The sequence below is a fragment of the Podarcis erhardii genome (assembly GCF_964252035.2).
Source record: "Podarcis erhardii genome assembly, chromosome: 5".
In the NCBI taxonomy this organism is placed as follows: domain Eukaryota; kingdom Metazoa; phylum Chordata; class Lepidosauria; order Squamata; family Lacertidae; genus Podarcis; species Podarcis erhardii.
The window spans coordinates 1180873-1198515 of record NC_138509.1 but is presented as its reverse complement, the minus strand read 5'-3'; the positions used below and the strand labels follow the sequence as shown (position 1 = coordinate 1198515).

The following is a 17643-nucleotide window of genomic DNA, read 5'->3' as shown; positions in this document are numbered from 1 at the left end:
AGAAGGGATTTCTGGTTCTCTCTTGTATTTTCAGGAGGTACTACAAGCATGCTGTGTGGTCTTTTCAGTGCATCAGTGAGTCTGGTTTAAACACAAATATGTGCACAAGCTGAAGCCAGAATTAGACATCCAGTGGGAAATGAGGTTTTTTGATCCCATATTTGGTACAAAGCTGAGGGATTTGCAACAGAGAAATGGCAAGTGTATGGCAGTGTGGAATTCTTCCTCCCCCTGCTATCCACACAGACACAGCCCACCATCCCTCAAAGCCTGGTCTCTGAACAGGGCTAGGGAAAAACAGCTGGGCAGGGGGGTTAAAAAAAGCCGCCTCACAGCTGTGCATGATGGTGCACGAGGCAACCTCTCGGGTGGGAGCGCCGGGCCACCTTCTTCTCCCTCCCGGGATGTCCTGATCTCCGGCAGACCCGGAGGCAAGTGGGCCTGGGGGGGCCTGGAGTCCCACGGGCAGCCCTGGAGCAGCCCCGCCGCCCTCCGGCCTCCTGCCAAGGCTTCCCTGGGCCTTTGGGGTTGTCTTTGGCTATGTATTTTGCTTTCTCGCTTTGTATTTTTAAGCTGTGACCCGCCCCCATCTCCGGATGAAGGGGGTTCTACAAATCAAATCAAATCATCAATAAAATTATTCTCTATTTTATTCCTACCCCGCCCTTTAGAAATATATGAGGGGGAAATCCCCCATCCTTCAACGAATTAAAGCTATTTCCCTATGAAAAAGCTGCAATCCTAACCGCGGCGACAGGCGCCTCACAGAAGCGCCCTCCGAGGAGGAGGGGAAACGGCCCAGACGCCACAAACGCGCATGCGCCGCTCCAGCCCCGAGCCGCCGGAAGAGGAAGGAGACGCGCCAGCGCCGGAAATCGACGTCACGACTCCGGTGCGAAAATGGCGGCCGCCTGCGGAGGCGCTTCAGCGTTGGGCGCGCTGCTGCTGCTGCTGCGAGGCCGCCTTCTCCGGACGAGCCGGAACTACTCCGCTGGCTACTCGGCCGCTCGGACGGCGGCCGGCGGGCGCGGCAAAGGTACTGCCGGGGCGGCCAGGCCCTCCCTCCCTGGCGGAAAGCCCCGAGGGGCAGCTCCGCGGGGGCGCTGCGACGGGAGAAGCCGGGCGGGACGGGGCAAGGGAGCGGCGCAGATCCGGCGCGTTGCAGGAGGGCTTTGTTTCCCGGAAGTGGTGCGCGGGGGCTGCGAGAGGAAGACGCTTGCTGCCCTCTTGAAGCAGCAGCAGCAGCAGCAGCAGCAGAAGCAAAGAACAACGGCCTCAAAACCTCAAGGCCGCCTCTTCCCTCATGAACCCACCCTCAGATCGTACCCCCTCCTTGAGGGGTCCAGAGGGTGGCAACACGAGGACGGGGCCTTCTCTGCAGTGGCTCCCCGTCTGTGGGAAGTTCGCCTTCAGGCGCCAGGCAAAAACGTTCCTTTTTCACCAGGCCCTGGGCTCATTAAACAATTTGTGCCCTTTGAAACTGGGGGGGGGGGGGTATTGTTTTTGTTGTTGTCATGCCTTAGACTTGGGTGTTTTTATTCTGTAAACTGCTCTGTCATCCTCTGATGAAGGGCGGTATAGAAATTTTACAAACATAAATTTCACTAGCAAAACTTGTCCACCGTTAAAAGGAAATAAGTGTCACTGAAATTGATGTGATTTATTTCAGAACTAAGGGGAATTGAGACTTACTGAGTAGGAATGTGGGTTCTTGAAGGGTCAGCAATAGTGAATAGGTTTTTAAAAATACCTTTAAAGGAGACTAGATGGAATCTAGTGGGAGAGAATTCCAAGCAGAAAGGGCTGAAATATAAGATCTAGAAAAAGACTAGAAGCAGTTGCATAAGGAAAACCAGAACTAAGAAATGGCTAGCCTGTGAAAGGGCATAAGAGCCTTCCAAATCCTGCATCCTGTTGCACCTTTCAGAAATCTACTACTCAGAGAATACTGCCTTGAAATGAAGGTTTCAATTACTCACCATGGTAAAGCTATTATAGTAGACTTAACAAAATTAAATCTGTGCCTCCCTATCTGCTATGAAGGGTTTTTATGCTGATGGTTTAAGTATTACCGTATTTTTCGCTCCATAAGACGCACATTTTCACTCCTAAAAAGTAAGGGGAAATGTGTGTGCGTCGTAGGGAGCGAATGCAGGGGGGAGGCATGTAGGAAAAGCCCCCAAGAGCTGCACACAAGCTCCATGCGGCTCTTGCGGGCTTTTCCCCAGGAGGGAGAAGGGACTGATGCGGCCAGTCAGTCCCTTCTCCCTCCTCGTAGAAAAGCCCTTAAAGGGTGTGCGGCTCCTGTGGGCTTTTGCGGGGGTATTGCCATAGCCGTGTGCAGCCCCTCCAGCCGGGAGAGGCTGCGCGTGGCTATGGGAGAAGTCAAGACAGCAAGCAGGATGGATCCCGCTCGCTGTCTTGGCTTCTTTGCTCTTTGGGGGGGGGAACCCCGGGCTTCCCCCGGCAGCCCCAGAAGCTCTGGGAGAAGCGGACAGGCTGTGTGCAGCCTGTCCGCTGCTCTTTGGGGGTGGGGGAAATAAGTTTTTTTTTCTTGATTTCCCCCTCTAAAAACTAGGTGCGCCTTATGGTCCGTGCGCCTTATGGAGCGAAAAATACGGTAACTAAACCATAAGATTCTCTTTTCCAGCCTGTTATTTGAATAATAGAATTTGCACATATGCAGTAATATTAAATAAAATAATATATTTTTCTGAAATATTATTTTCCATTATAGGTGCATTGGTACAAAGAGGAAGGACCTCACAAAATGATAAATACCGGAGAGAGGTAAGAAACTCAGGATGCATGTGGATTATATTTTAAGCCTATTGGATCTTATTCTGTTTCAACATACTGACAACTGTCATTTCTTCCAAATCTGTAACCCTGAAATTAAAACTCTATGAAAGAACTAGGATTCTCCCAAGCGCAGGTTTAACTATGTAGTGTTGTGTTTATTGTAGGCTTCCACCTACTAAGCAAGCACTTTTAAGTGTTAGTTACATGTGATATACCACAATTGCAAAATTAAATCATTAAGTAATTCAGAAAAGGCCCTCCTGAAAACAGTTTATATCAGTTCTTATTCAGCTACAGCCAAATAAATACTATAAATGAATTTTTGGCTATGTGAATTGCTTTGTCCTTGCTAATAAGTTAGGTTGAGAGCTAGAAACTAGTCCAAGTCCATGCTTTGACCTTTATGGCTCAACAGGGATTTGAGCCAGGATTAATCCAGTTGGAGTCTAAAACTCATGTGTCATATTATATGACTCATATAAGGGGGGTGCGAGAACATCTGTCTCGAAAAACTGATCGATGTTAAAGCATATGTTGTCATAAAAAATAGAATTGTGTCACATTTTAAACTTTATTTTTGTTTGAAATTTGCATTAGACTGCAACTCCCAGAACTGAGAAGATGGAGGTTGATCAGGATTGGACTAGTGTGTACCCTGTTGCAGCTGCTTTTAAACCTTCCTGTGTGCCCCTTCCTCTTCGAATGGGCTACCCAGTGAAAAGGGGTGTACCTCCAGTAAAAGAAGGGAACTTGGAACTCTTAAAGGTACACTTGTATCCTGCTATTTCAAAGACACTGTTTTTTTTCAGTGTAGAATGTAGTTGAAGGAAACAGATATACAGTATAGTAGTCTTGCCCTTTCATCACAAGTTATTTATATATAATTTTTTATATATACTGCTAATAAAAAAACAAATCAGAACAGTTCCCAACAATTGTATGTAAAACCGTGCCATGAAAGTTATTAAAAAGTTAAAATCAGAAGTTAACTACCGTACTTTTCGCTCCAAAACACGCACTTTTTTGCTCCTAGAAAGTAAGGGGAAATGCCTGTGCGTGTTACGAAGCGAATGCACTGGATCGGAGTCAGTCAAGCAAAGCGGGAGCCACTTGCAGGGCTTTGCACGGCTCTAGCTTTGCTTGCTTTATAGCCAGGAGGAGGGGCTCTCTGAAAGTAAGCAAAGCGAGAGCCGCTTACACGCTACAAGGCTTTCGCTTTGCTTGCTTTAAAGCAACCTACGGCTTGGAGGAGCCGGGGAGGAGGGAGGGAAGGAGAGCCATGGCAGCAAAGCAGGCAACAGCCACTTACACAGGAGGAGGGACAGATGGGAGCCATAGCGAGCTGGGAGGAGGCAGGCGGCTCAAAGCCAGCAGGCGCTTTTAAAGTAGCCAGCAACAGCTGCTGCAGCCTCAGCTAGCAAAGGTCAGTGCGCTCTCTAAATGGAGCAGTGAGGCTGCAGAGGGACAGCAGGACACAGGAGGGCTTGGATCAGGAAGAAAAAAAATTAAGCAAGCAGCAGCAAAAAAACCCCAACCTGGAGCTCTCAGCCACGAGCGCAGTGAAAACCAGGAAGTAAAAAAAAAGGCTGGGGAGGGCACGGGATGAGGGAGAGGGGGAAACTAGGCAAATCCCCCGCTTCTCAGCTGTTTTCAGGCAGGATAGATTTGAGCATTGTCTGAGTCCTAGTGCCCCTATCGCTTTTTTGTGCTCCATTCTATTGCTGCTGGTGGCTGCTTATCACTGATACCAGTAGCCATGTGTACAAACAAAGTAGAAGGCTGCAAGGAGGAGCGCTTTTACACAGCTAATGGCAAATCCCCTGCAATCCAAGTCCTCCTCACTTGCTCAAATCTATTCTGCCTCAAAACAAGGAGTGGAAGGAACAAACTGTTAAATGGAAAAAACCCCAGGCACAGGGCAAATACCTTAAGTATACCTTTAAAGCAACAGTGCTCTTTACCTCCCCGCTCAGCTCCTCGAAAAGCTCCTTCTCCACACACCCCACACGTGCTCCTTGTCCCTTGAGTGCTTTTCCTTCCTCCCCACTTAAAACGTGGTTACAAAGCATGGATCCACATGGATCCTCAGGATTTTTGCACTGGGCTACCCCAAACTCACCGTCAGATCACATGTCTGTGGCCACAGCATGAACCACAAAAATCATACATCCACTGTTTCATTTAGAATATTTTTTTCTTGTTTTCCTCCTCTAAAAACTATGTGCGTGTTACGGTCAGGTGCGTGTTATAGAGCGAAAAATACGGTAATTACTGTGGAAGGGTGTACTCTTAATTGTCTGCATAAGCCTGATGGAGTAGAAACAGGTGTTTTAAAGTTGAAACAGAAGGCACCTACCATAGTACTTGACTGATGACACTAAAGTCTGTTTCTTGTCGTCAAATGAGTCTTGCCAGCTTGGGGAATGACCAACAGTGTTCCTGCAGATGATGTCAGTAATTGAGATACCCTGGACCTTAGTTGTTTAAGACTTGCAAATTAGTGCAAGGACCCTGAACCTGTCTCGGTAGTTGATGGGTAGAAAGTGCAGATGCTTCAACAATTTTCTTAACCAGATGCCCCCATCAGCAAACTGACCACAACATTCAACACCAGCTGGAGCTTCTTGACCCAAGCCCAAGGACAATCTCACATAGAGCGCATTGCAGTAATCCAGCCTTGAGGTTACCAATGCATGGTAACCAGTGGTCAAGCTATACCTGGTGGACCAGATGAAATTGGTAAAAGGCACTCCTAGTCACAGAGGATACTTGGGTCTCTATTGACAGATGTTTCCAGGAATACCTCCAAGCTATGCACATGCTCCTTCAGAGGAAGTGCAACCCCATCCAGAACAGGCCGAACAGGTAACTGTCATGCCTGTCTCCCAAACGTAGGAACAACGCACCCAAAGAGCCTCCATTTTCCAAGGATTTGTGCCCAGTTTAGTGGTCAAACTATTTTCAGACACCCAATTCTGAGCTTTCACAGTCTCTCATGGTTCATATGTTATGGAGAAGTAGAGCATACTGCTGACACCTTGCTCTAAAATTCCAAATGACCCCACAGTATAGATGTCAAATTGCACTGTGGAAAGGATAGTACCCTGTGGAACCCCATAGCACAATTGCTAGGGTTTGAGGAGCACTTACCCAGTGCTACTCTCTGAACACACCCCTGAAAATACAAAAGCAATGTAATATGGTGCATTCAGAACCCATCTCACTAAATTGGATCAGGAGGATGCCATGATCAGTGATATCAAAAGCTACTGACAGATTGAGCAGAAGTAAGTCACATTTCCCCGTCCCTGTACCATTGAAGCGCGCAATCTCCACAGCATTTAACTGAAATGGACTCCATATATCTTTTCCTGAGGCTACGAGCCTTTACAGCAAGAGAGATTATTCCCTGCCCCAGTTGCATAATGTTAAGTGCCTTTTTAAATAAATATTTATTAGGGTTTCCAAATTAATACAAAGAAGGGAAAAAAAGAAAAAAAAAGAAACAAAAACAAAAAGTAACAAAAATACAAAGATACAAAATTAAAAAACAATTAAAACAAATATAGTTTCACATAATGTTGAGTGCCTTGTAACAGAAAGCTTCGCTCATTTCCTTTGCTTTCCTATTCTTAATCTTCTTTCAAAAGGACTCTAAATAGTTTAATATTGGTATAAAGCTGTTATTCAATAATGTCAAGGGGGGTACTGCAATGCCACCCCACAAATACATACTCTGTCTTGGACTGCTGTGCCCTCAGATTTCTATAGTTGAACCATTCCATCTGTTCAAAACAGCTGAACCTATTCTATTTTCAAGGGAAAATTCTGGTTTTTTTTTCATATCCGTATTGGACTTTTATACCTTCTGACCAATGCACAGTCCTTGGGGGGGAAAAGCAAGTTGTGTTAACTGTGCTTTTACATATAAATTAACTGTTGTACAGTGGTACCTCGGGTTACATATGCTTCAGGTTACATACGCTTCAGGTTACAGACTCCACTAACCCAGAAATAGTGCTTCAGGTTAAGAACTTTGCTTCAGGATGAGAACAGAAATCATGCTCCAGCAGCAGCAGGAGTCCTCATTAGCTAAAGTGGTGCTTCAGGTTAAGAACAGTTTCAGGTTAAGTACGGACCTCTGGAACGAATTAAGTACTTAAGTATTTTACTTACTGCTTAGCGATACTGAATGAATCCTTTGTCCTCATTAGATGTTTTACATTATGTATTAGATTTAGACTATGAGTTACATCTTGTTTCAGATCCCCAATTTTTTGCATCTGACACCAGTTGCCATCAGGAAGCACTGTGCTGCTCTTAAAGGTAAGTTTCAGATCTCTTTCATTGATTAAAAAATAGGTGGAAGGCAATGCTAGCAGGCTATTCTTTGTTCTCAGCACTTGACTTTTATTAAAAAAAAAGAGGTGAGGGTCGGGAATTTGTAAACAGCTATGCCTCTGATTGGCATATTCACATCATATTCCACTTTAATTACTTGGAAAGGGATGAAGTTCTAAAACCCCAAGGTGGTTGTCACCAATGGAAGCGAAAGCTTTCAAAAGACTTAATATGGAGTCCAAATGGCCAAAATATTGGGAAATTTTGGAACAAGAGGGAGACAAATTGAAACTGCAGAGTTTTGAGAAACTAAAAAACAAAGTGCGAGACTGGCTTCATTATTATCAGATAATGGAGGCTTATAAACTGGACAAGAAAATTGGATTCCAGGTGGAAAAATCGAAATTAGAAACAGAATTGTTAGAACCTAAAACTAAGATTTTGTCAAAGATGTATAACTTGCTGTTGAAATGGAACACTCAGGATGAAACGGTGAAGTCTACTATGATTAAATGGGCACAAGATGTTGGACATAATATTATGTTTGCTGACTGGGAACAGTTATGGACCACCGGGGTGTTTGAAATTTACGGCATGCAATGCCTTAAGAGAGAATATTATGAAAATGATTTACAGGTGGTACATGACCCCAGTCAAGCTTGCAAAAATTTATCATTTGCCCGATAATAAATGTTGGAAATGTAAAGAGACTGAAGGTACATTCTTTCACCTTTGGTGGACGTGCCCAAGGATTAAGGCTTTCTGGGAAATGATCTATAATGAAATGAAAAAGGTATTTAAATATACCTTCCCTAAGAAACCAGAGGCCTTTCTCCTGGGCATGGTCGGCCAATTGGTGCCAAAGAAGGATAGAACTTTCTTTATGTATGCGACAACAGCGGCAAGAATACTCATCGCAAAGTATTGGAAGACGCAAGATTTACCCACTCTGGAAGAATGGCAGATGAAGATGATCGACTATATGGGACTAGCAGAAATGACTGGCAGAATCCGAGACCAGGGAGAAGAGTCGGCGGAAGAAGACTGGAAGAAATTTAAAGACTATTTGCAGAAATATTACAAAATTAATGAATGTTAGAATGATGTTGGACAGAAATTAAGCGGTTACCAGCTGTAATGTAAAGGTTGAGCAATAAGTTATAATAAGTTATAAATAAGTTATAATAAGGATTTGTTGAGTTAAGAATTTGAATTGGAATACGAAAGGGGGAGGTGAGAGGAGGTCTGGGAAATAAGTTAACGGAAATGAGTAATGGAAATTATATTTGTTTTAATTGGTTTGGGTTTTTTTGCTTTTGTATTTTTGTGGGGGTTTTTTGTGTATGTTTATTTTTTTGTACTAATTGGAAACTATAATAAATACCATTTTAAAAAAAAAAGGAAAGGGATGAAGTTCTTAATACATTTTTCTCAAAGTAGCTATTGCCAGATTGATTGCTGTGATCTTGCTCCCACTGCTCACTTTTCAGACTTCTGCACAGAGTGGCCAGCTGATGTTGATAATGAGGAGAAATGTATGCAGCACTTTCCTATTGAAGTTGACACAGTAGATTACATTTCAGCAGGCCCATCTGTTCGCAATCCTAAAGCAAGAGTGGTGACCCTAACAGTAAGTAACTTGGTGTTTCCTGCTTGGCAGGGGGTTGGACTCGATGGCCCTTGTGGTCTCTTCCAACTCTATGATTCTATGATTCTATGATTCATTTTTAACATAGGGCTCTTAAAACAAGTTCATTTGGTTTGATTACAAAGCAGGCAGAAATTAAACTTGCTGTTACTGCAAGACAATGTACAAGAACTGTTTGCACTGATGAAGCAATTAACTTAAGAAATGAAGAACCACCCATTAGAAATTGCTTCATTTCTTGGCACAAAATCCAGTAACATCTCATGGTATTTGATTTAAGTGCTGTAAGCTAATGGTCAGGTTAGATGCCTATTTTGAATATAGAACAAAGCATTAGGAGAGAGAGATAATGAATCTATAAGGCCATATTTTTTCCAGCCATTTTTGTGTGTGAGGTCATTCATTTAATATTGTCCCATCAGTATTCAAGATACTGCAGAAGCAGAAATGACTTTGCCCAAGCCACTTAATATAAGTCATCTTCCTGTGTTCCAGAGTCAAACTACTGCACCATCTAGCTTAGTTTGTCCACACTGACTGCCAGCCTTTCTCCAGGTTCCAAACAGGATGCCTTCCCAGCCTGGAGATGATGAATACTGAACATGGGACCTTTAGCTTGCAAGGAAGACACACTGCCACCACGCTGGCCCTTCCCCACTTAAAACCTAAAGCAGAGAAAATAAGGGTTGGTGGAGGCTAGGATTTGAGAAGCTTGGAGCACATTTTGCTTTTGTAAAAAAAAGCCATTTCATTTGCATTTTCAGTCATCTCTAAAATCACTTTGTAAGGTAGATGGCAGTATTTGTATGACAAGATACTGCTAAAATCATGTCCTGCAATCCAAGCCAATGTTTTACTTTATGCAGATAACAGACTGTATAAAAACCATGTACTTTTTTTAAAGAGGTATATTTCGAAACAGGCTGCATATAATGTTGGTTATTAAACATGCAGCAACCTGCCATATGGCTTTTCCTAGCACTTATGATCAAATGAGACGTGATTGTCCTGTCTTCTGGTGGTGTCCTGTTAATCCTTTGTCAACATAATCTGCTGGGAGGAATGGGACAGGGAGAGGTTTGAAGGTGAAAAGCAGATGGTATTGAGACTGTTTTGAATGGGGGCTACAGCACAGTTCTCGCTGGACTGATGAAGCTTTCAAATTGCATGTGGGATTTGCATGATGGAATGCTCCATACAAAAACAAACCCCTCCCTGTGCATTTAAAAAAGCTTGTGTGGAACAAAGTATCTAATCTAGCCTTCCCTCTGATATGCTTGTCTTTTATGGCAGAGTGTGTTTAGAATGGAGAAGTGTCCCATTATGTGTGCCCCCACCCTGCTCAAGTGATATGGCTCAGTTTCCCAGCCATGTGTTTGCCACTCCAGTGAGACCTTGGTGACTTGGGAGGATCTGTGTACATCTAGTGTGTTGCAAAATTGCCATGACAGAATCTGTAACGTTCAAATGTTCAGAAAATGGATTTCTTTAAATATTTAACATGGTCTACAAAAGGGACGCGGGTGGTGCTGTGGGTTAAACCACAGAGCCTAGGACTTGCCAATCAGAAGGTCAGTGGTTCGAATCCCTGAGCATTAAAGTATCACACCTAAGCATTAAAATATCACACCAAAATATGGTATGTGCATTAACTGCACCATTTTTCATAAGATGTAGCACATTGTGAGCCTGTCACCTGAATCTTGGGAGTAAATCACATTAAACCGAGCCGGGGTCAGGAGGAAAGATGTGAACATGAAGCCTCACAGAAACTAAACTTCACTAACTTAAATTTACTTGGCAGATTGGTTAAAAAGAAGGTAAAATTCTTCAATCATTGGGCAGCCCAATTTGACTTGCTTTTGATAGAACACAGTAAGTGCAGGTGGCACTGTGGGTTAAACCACAGAGCCTAGGACTTGCCGATCAGAAGGTCGCCGGTTCAAATCCCTGCGACGGGGCGAGCTCCCGTTGCTCAGTCCCTGCTTCTGCCAACCTAGCAGTTCAAAAGCACATCAAAGTACCTTCCCAGCGGGAAGGTAAACGGCTTTTCCGTGAGCTGTTCTGGTTCGCCAGAAGCGGCTTGGTCATGCTGGCCACATGACCAGGAAGCTGTACGCTGGCTCCCTCGGTCAATAAAGCTAGATGAGCGCTGGCAACCCCAGAGTTGGTCACGACTGGACCTAATGGTCAGGGGTCCCTTTACCTTTACCTTTTATGGTCTACAAAATAGCAAACCATCAAATCCTAAATGCATAACCAAATAAAAAGACACATGATACCATCAGTCAGTAAACTGGCCCATTACATTCAACCTCAGCAAGGGCAAGTAAACTGGAGCAGCTAAAAAAAACACCTTCAAAAACTTAAGAGTTCTCAAAATTTTCAGGAAGGGGGAATCTTTTTCTGAAGCACCAGCAGGGAAGAGGTAGAATTGACTTAACAGGAGGAAGTTCAGTATACTTGGTGCCAGTATTAAAAAGCTCTTACACACACAAATACACACAAAATTTCAAAGAACAAGTGGACTTGCAGCAAGAGCCCAAAGAAAATCTTTAATTTACACACATATTCATATGAGGGAAGACAGTCCTTTAAGTTTTCCAAGACAATCTAAGGCAGTGGTAACTAACTCTTCTCGGCTCATAAGATTTGCAGATGACACCAAACTAGCTACTGCCACAGAAGATAGAATCTGGATTCAAGTTGACCTGAACAGATTGGAAAACTGGGCCAACAAAATGAATTTCAATAGGGACAAATGTAAGGTTCTGCACTTAGGCAGGAAGAACCAGATGCACAAATATAAGATGAAGGACATTTGGCTAACTAGCAGTACATGTGAAAAGGATTTAGGGGTCCTGGTGGGCCACAAGCTTCACATGAGTCAGTAGTGTGATGCAGCAGCAAACATGTGAATGCTATTCTAGGCTGCATCAAGAGAAGTCTGGTGTCCAGATCAAGGGAAGGATTAGTACCACTCTATTCTGCCATGGTCAGACCTCACCTAGACTCCTGCGTCCAGTTCTGGGTGCCACAATTTAAGAGAGATATTCACAAGCTGGAGTGTGTGCAGAGGAAGGTGACCATGGGTCTGGAAACCAAGCCTTATGAGGAATGGTTGAGGGAGTTGGGTTGCTGCAACCTTTCTTCATAGATCATTTTGGTTGCCCTTTTCTGAACCTTTTCCTACCCTCTATCTATACACCTGTTGACACTCAAAAGACACTCACACTCGTGAGACAGGACTTGTGGTCTTACTTAGCATAGAACCTAACGAAATGGTAGAATTCTGAATAGTACTACTTCAAACCACAGAGGTGGCAAAGAGGTGGCATTTTTTAAAGCACCTGAAATAAAAAGTTCCCTGAGTGTAGTAAACTGGTACTTTGGGAGAAGGCTGGGGTAATGTGTCTTCCTGATGTAGTAGTTTACTACATTCAGGGAACTTTTTATCTAGGGAAGCATTCAAAAATATTATTTTCCCCAGCTCATACTTTCTCTTTGAAGTGGTAGTGTTCTGAATTCTTCTGTGTAGTAAGTTTCTTTAGTCTTAACACAATATAGCAAACTAAAATTGCACCTGAGCACTACTTTGAGCTTTTGTTAATTTAACATGTTCTTAATCCTTTGCTTGAAGATAGTTCTTACACTGAGCAGCTCAAGTCTGTTTTGAGTCACAAAATTTAATTTGTTCTCTTTGTGAGAGACAGTTAGGATTTTCTTCCTAGCACTTGGCTTTTTAAAAGCCTCTTAGTGCTCTTTCTGAGACTTTCATCCCTTGGTTTTTCAACCCTTAAATATAATATTTGCTTTTTCCATTAAGATTCTTTACTGGCCTTGTTTCTGCTGATTGAGAAATAGTAGAATGAGATCCAAATTTTCCCGTAGCTTATTTCTAAGGATTGTGTAGTACCTCATGCTGGGGTACTGCATGTCAGCATAGTCTCAACTCTGATTTTCAAAAAGGAAAGCAATGGCTGTAATAACGTGCTATAAAATATATTGAGATGCCTGAATAAGGTTTCCAGTGACCTCGGTCAAGGTGTTACTGCTGTGCTTAGCCTTGTGCATAGTGCCAGGACTAGCAAAATCAGAATAAATGATGAAATTAAACAGATGCCAGTCTCCTGGTTCTGTGCTCAACTTTTGAGGACTTCAATCTAAAAGACACCTGTGATGTATTTTTGTGTGTGTGTGGTTTGCATGAAGTCACCTGTTTGAGCTTGGGGCTAATATTAGGCCCTCGTATTTGCGACCTGCAAAACTGAATGCAGCAACATCATGTTTTATGTGCAATAACTCATTGACCTTTCTTTTCTACCCTGGGGATTGAACTTGCTATCAACTTGCTAAGAGACTGATTTCTCTCCAGGTTAAACTTTCAAGCCTCAACTTGGATGATCATGCAAAGAAGAAGCTCATTAAACTTGTAGGAGAGAGGTACTGCAAGGGCACAGATACCCTTACCATTACAACAGACAGGTATCGTAACATGAGAAAATTGTCTAATGTGGGTCATATGTAAGATAGTCAAGACCCTAGCTGCTAATATCCATTTCTGTCCTACTTACAAGGACTCAAAAAATATTGTGCTATATTACAAAGATCCTTGGTTATAATGACTCTTCTACTCTAATCTGGCAAAGGCTTTAGCTATCTTTGTTAGACCTCATTTCTCCTATTTCTTGCTTCAAAATGCAAATAAATTAATATGATTGAAATAAGTTTGTGTCCAAAGGTCAACACATTTTGGAAGCTTGTTTGTGAGTGAACTAAAGTGCAGTTGTTTGTCTTGCTTCTTATGTTACTCCTCCGGTCCCTGTGCTATTCAGGAGAGGGCCCCCTGTGGATATGTTCTCATTAGGAGGTCTGTTCTGCTTGCAGTAGGAGAGAGACCTTTAGCGTGGCAGCAGCTCCCCTTTGGAACTTCCTCCCGTTACACATGAGATAGGCACCACCTCTGTTGTCTTTTGGGCACCTACTGGAGATCTCTTTTCAAAGTGAATATTTTCAGTGAAGATTATCCTATCCTATACAGTGATGGGGGAAAGTATTTGATTCCCCTGCTAAATTTGCCCGTTTGCCCTCTGACGAAGAAATGACCAGTCCATAATTTTAATGGTAGGTTTATTGTAGCTGTGAGAGACAGAATAACAATAGGAAAAAACCCAGAAACCCAGAAGACAAAAGTCTGAGATTGATGTGCATTATAATGAGTGAAATAAGTATTTGAACCCCTATCAACCAGCCAGATGTCAGGCTACCACTGTATGTAACAAGCTGAGATTAGAAGCACCTGCTTCTAGGGAGAGGTTTTACCTGTAATCCCAGCTCCTTACAGTACCTGTACAAAAGACACCTGTCAACAGAAGCAATCAATCCAGCAGATTCCAAAGTAGCTACCTTGACCAAGCCCAAAGAGCTGTCCAAGGATGTCAGGGACAAGACTGTAGATCTGCACAAGGCTGGACTGGGCTACAAGACTATTGCCAAGCAGCTTGGTGAGGTGACAACAGTTGGTGCAATAATTTGCAAATGGAAGAAACACAAAATAACTGTCAACCTCTTGGGCTCCATGCAAGATCTCATCTCGTGGAGTTGCAAGGAGAACGGTGATGAAGCAGCCCAGAACTACATGGAGGGAACTTGTCAATGATCTCAGGGCAGCTGGGACCATATTCTTCTTCTTCTTCTTCTTCTTCTTCTTATTTTATTATATTTTTATTAGTTTTCAAATACAAAAACAAAATTATACATTCCATACATCTTAATTACATCTTCTCTTTTTTGACTTCCCTCAATTTGTCTGCCATTCCTTCCTATTGTTACTTTTTACACATTTCTGCCCTTTTAACCCTTTCCTCTCACAGAGCTTCCTTAAAGCTTACAAACGTAATTTTATTATCACTCAGTTTTTGCATATATTGGGTAAACTTTTCCCAATCTTCTGTAAATCTTTGATCTCGTCGATTCCGGATCCTTCCTGTCATTCTGTCCAGTTCTGCATAATCCATCATTTTAGTTCTCCATTCTTCTATCGTAGGTAATTCCTCCTGTTTCCATTTCTGGGCCATCAATATTCTTGCTGCTGTCACTGCATATAAAAATAACTTCTTTTCTTTCTTATTTATCTCATTACCTGTAATGCCTAGTAAAAATGCTTCTGGTTTCTTAACAAATGTATATTTCAACATTTTCTTCAATTCATTATAAATCATTTCCCAAAAGCATTTTACCTTCTTACATTCCCACCACATACGAAAAAAGGTACCCTCTTTTTCTTTACATTTCCAACATTTGTTACTTATCTTATACATTTTTGCTAACTTCTCAGGTGTTACATACCATCGGTACATCATTTTCATAACATTTTCTTTTATAACTGTGCATGCAGTGAATCTTAAACCTTCTTTCCAAAGTCTTTCCCAATCCTCCATTTGTATATTATGCCCTATATCTTTGGCCCAGTCAATCATAACTGATTTTACCTCCTCATCCTTCGTACACCATTCCAGTAATATCTTATACATTTTTGCTAAATTATTATAGTCATTATTCAATATTTCTGTCTGAAATTTTGATTCTTTGTAGCTGGGACCATATTCACCATGAAAACAGCTGTTTTCATTTTCAAAACAGCTGTCCCCTTGCTCAAGACAGCACATGTACAGACCCATCTGCAGTTTGCCAATGCACATCTGAACGACCCAGAGCAGAACTGGGTGAAAGTGTTGTGGTCAGATGAGACCAAAATCGAGCTCTTTGTCATCAACTCAACTCTCCGTGTTTGGAGGAGGAGGAATGCTGCCTCCAACCCCAAGAACACCATCATCAAACATGGAGAGAACTCCATCAAACATGGAAGGGGACATATTATGCTTTGGGGTGTTTTTCTGCTAAGGGGACGGGGCACCTTCACTGCATCAAAGGGACGGTGGACAGGACCATGTATCATCAAATCTTGGGTGAGCACCTCCTTCCCTCAGCCAGGGCATTGAAAATGGGTCGATGATGGGTATTCCAGCATGACAGTGACCCAAAACACACAGCCAAGGCAACAAAGGAGTGGCTCAGGAAGAAGCACATTAAGGTCCTGGAGTGGCCTAGCCAGTCTCCAGACCTTAATCCCATCAAAAATCTGTGGAGGGAGCTGAAGGTTTGAGTAGCTCAGCCTCAAAATCTTACTGACTTGGGATCTGCAAAGAGGAGTGGGACAAAATACCTCCTGAGATGTGTGCAAACCTGGTGGCCACCTACAAAAAACGTCTGATCTCTGTAATTGCCAACAAGGGTTTTGCCACCAAGTGCTGTCATCTTTTGCAAAGGGATCAAATACTTATTTCACTCATTTTAATGCACATCAATCTCAGACTTTTGTCTTCTGGGTTTCTGGGTTTTTTCCTATTGTTATTCTGTCTCTCACAGCTACAATAAACCTACCATTAAAATTATGGACTGGTCATTTCTTCGTCAGAGGGCAAATGGGCAAATTTAGCAGGGGAATCAAATACTTTCCCCCAACAGAGGGGAACAGAGGAACAACAGAGGTGGTGCCTATCTCATATGTAACAGGAGGAAGTTCCAAAGGGGAGCTGCTGCCACGCTAAAGGTCCCTCTCTTACTGCAAGCAGAACAGACCTCCTAATGAGAACATATCCACAGGAGAATCATAGAGCTGGAAGAGACCACAAGGGCCATCGAGTCCAACCCCCTGCCAAGCAGGAAACACCATCAGAGCACTCCTGACATATGGTTGTCAAGCCTCTGCTTAAAGACCTCCAAAGAAGGAGACTCCACCACACTCCTTGGCAGCAAATTCCACTGTCAAACAGCTCTTACTGTCAGGAAGTTCTTCCTAATGTTTAGGTGGAATCTTCTTTCTTGTAGTTTGGAGCCATTGCTCCGTGTCCGCTTCTCTGGAGCAGCAGAAAACAACCTTTCTCCCTCCTCTATGTGACATCCTTTTATATATTTGAACATGGCTATCATATCACCCCTTAACCTCCTCTTCTCCAGGCTAAACATGCCCAGCTCCCTTAGCCGTTCCTCATAAGGCATCGTTTCCAGGCCTTTGACCATTTTGGTTGGCCTCCTCTGCACACGTTCCAGTTTGTCAGTGTCCTTCTTGAACTGTGGTGCCCAGAACTGGACACAGTACTCCAGGTGAGGTCTGACCAGAGCAGAATACAGTGGCACTATTACTTCCCTTGATCTAGATGCCATACTCCTATTGATGCAGCCCAGAATCGCATTGCCTTTTTTAGCTGCCCCGTCTCCTCTCCTGAATAGCACGGGGACCGGAGGAGTAACATAAGAAGCAAGACACTGTATCTGTTTTAGATTTGACATTGTTTTTCTATATTACATTGTTTTAATATGTGTTTTTATTGTTAAATCTCTTATTCATTGGAAGCAATTAATGAATAGTTCTTCAACTATTCATTCTATAGTTTCAATTTATATTAAAAAAATGTAGAATTTTAAATCGTTAAATATTGGAGAGATTATACCAAAGACTTAGTTTTTCATATATTTCAGGTGTCCTTTAAGAAGACAAAATTATGACTATGGAGTGTACCTTCTGACAGTTTTATTCCATGAATCATGGGTAAGAATTGATGCATGACATTTGTGACAGCCAAGCTTGACTTAAAATGTGTAACATTTGTTTGATTAGATGTTGTTCACAAATAATATGGCTTATTTACATTGATGGTAGAGAGGAATTATTTGAACACCTATATTGATGTGCTTGTATGTTGGGTCAAAGCTATTGTTTTCCACAGATGGTATGTTAATACAGTGAAAAACTTTATATCTTTTTCAAACATTGAGCAAAGTTCTATCTT

General features: G+C 42.7%; 1 protein-coding gene across 1 annotated transcript in view; it reads left to right on the top strand.

The window, feature by feature from the left end:
• The first annotated feature begins 870 nt into the window (after positions 1–870).
• Positions 871–17643, top strand: part of MRPS35 (mitochondrial ribosomal protein S35) — a 28475-nt gene continuing 11702 nt past the window's right edge. The window contains exons 1-7 of the mRNA XM_081861425.1: positions 871–1036; positions 2738–2790; positions 3400–3567; positions 7068–7128; positions 8634–8773; positions 13167–13276; positions 17333–17402. Of these exons, the coding sequence (XP_081717551.1) occupies positions 901–1036; positions 2738–2790; positions 3400–3567; positions 7068–7128; positions 8634–8773; positions 13167–13276; positions 17333–17402 (738 nt within the window). The 5' untranslated portion in view covers positions 871–900. The remainder of the gene's footprint in view (positions 1037–2737; positions 2791–3399; positions 3568–7067; positions 7129–8633; positions 8774–13166; positions 13277–17332; positions 17403–17643) is intronic.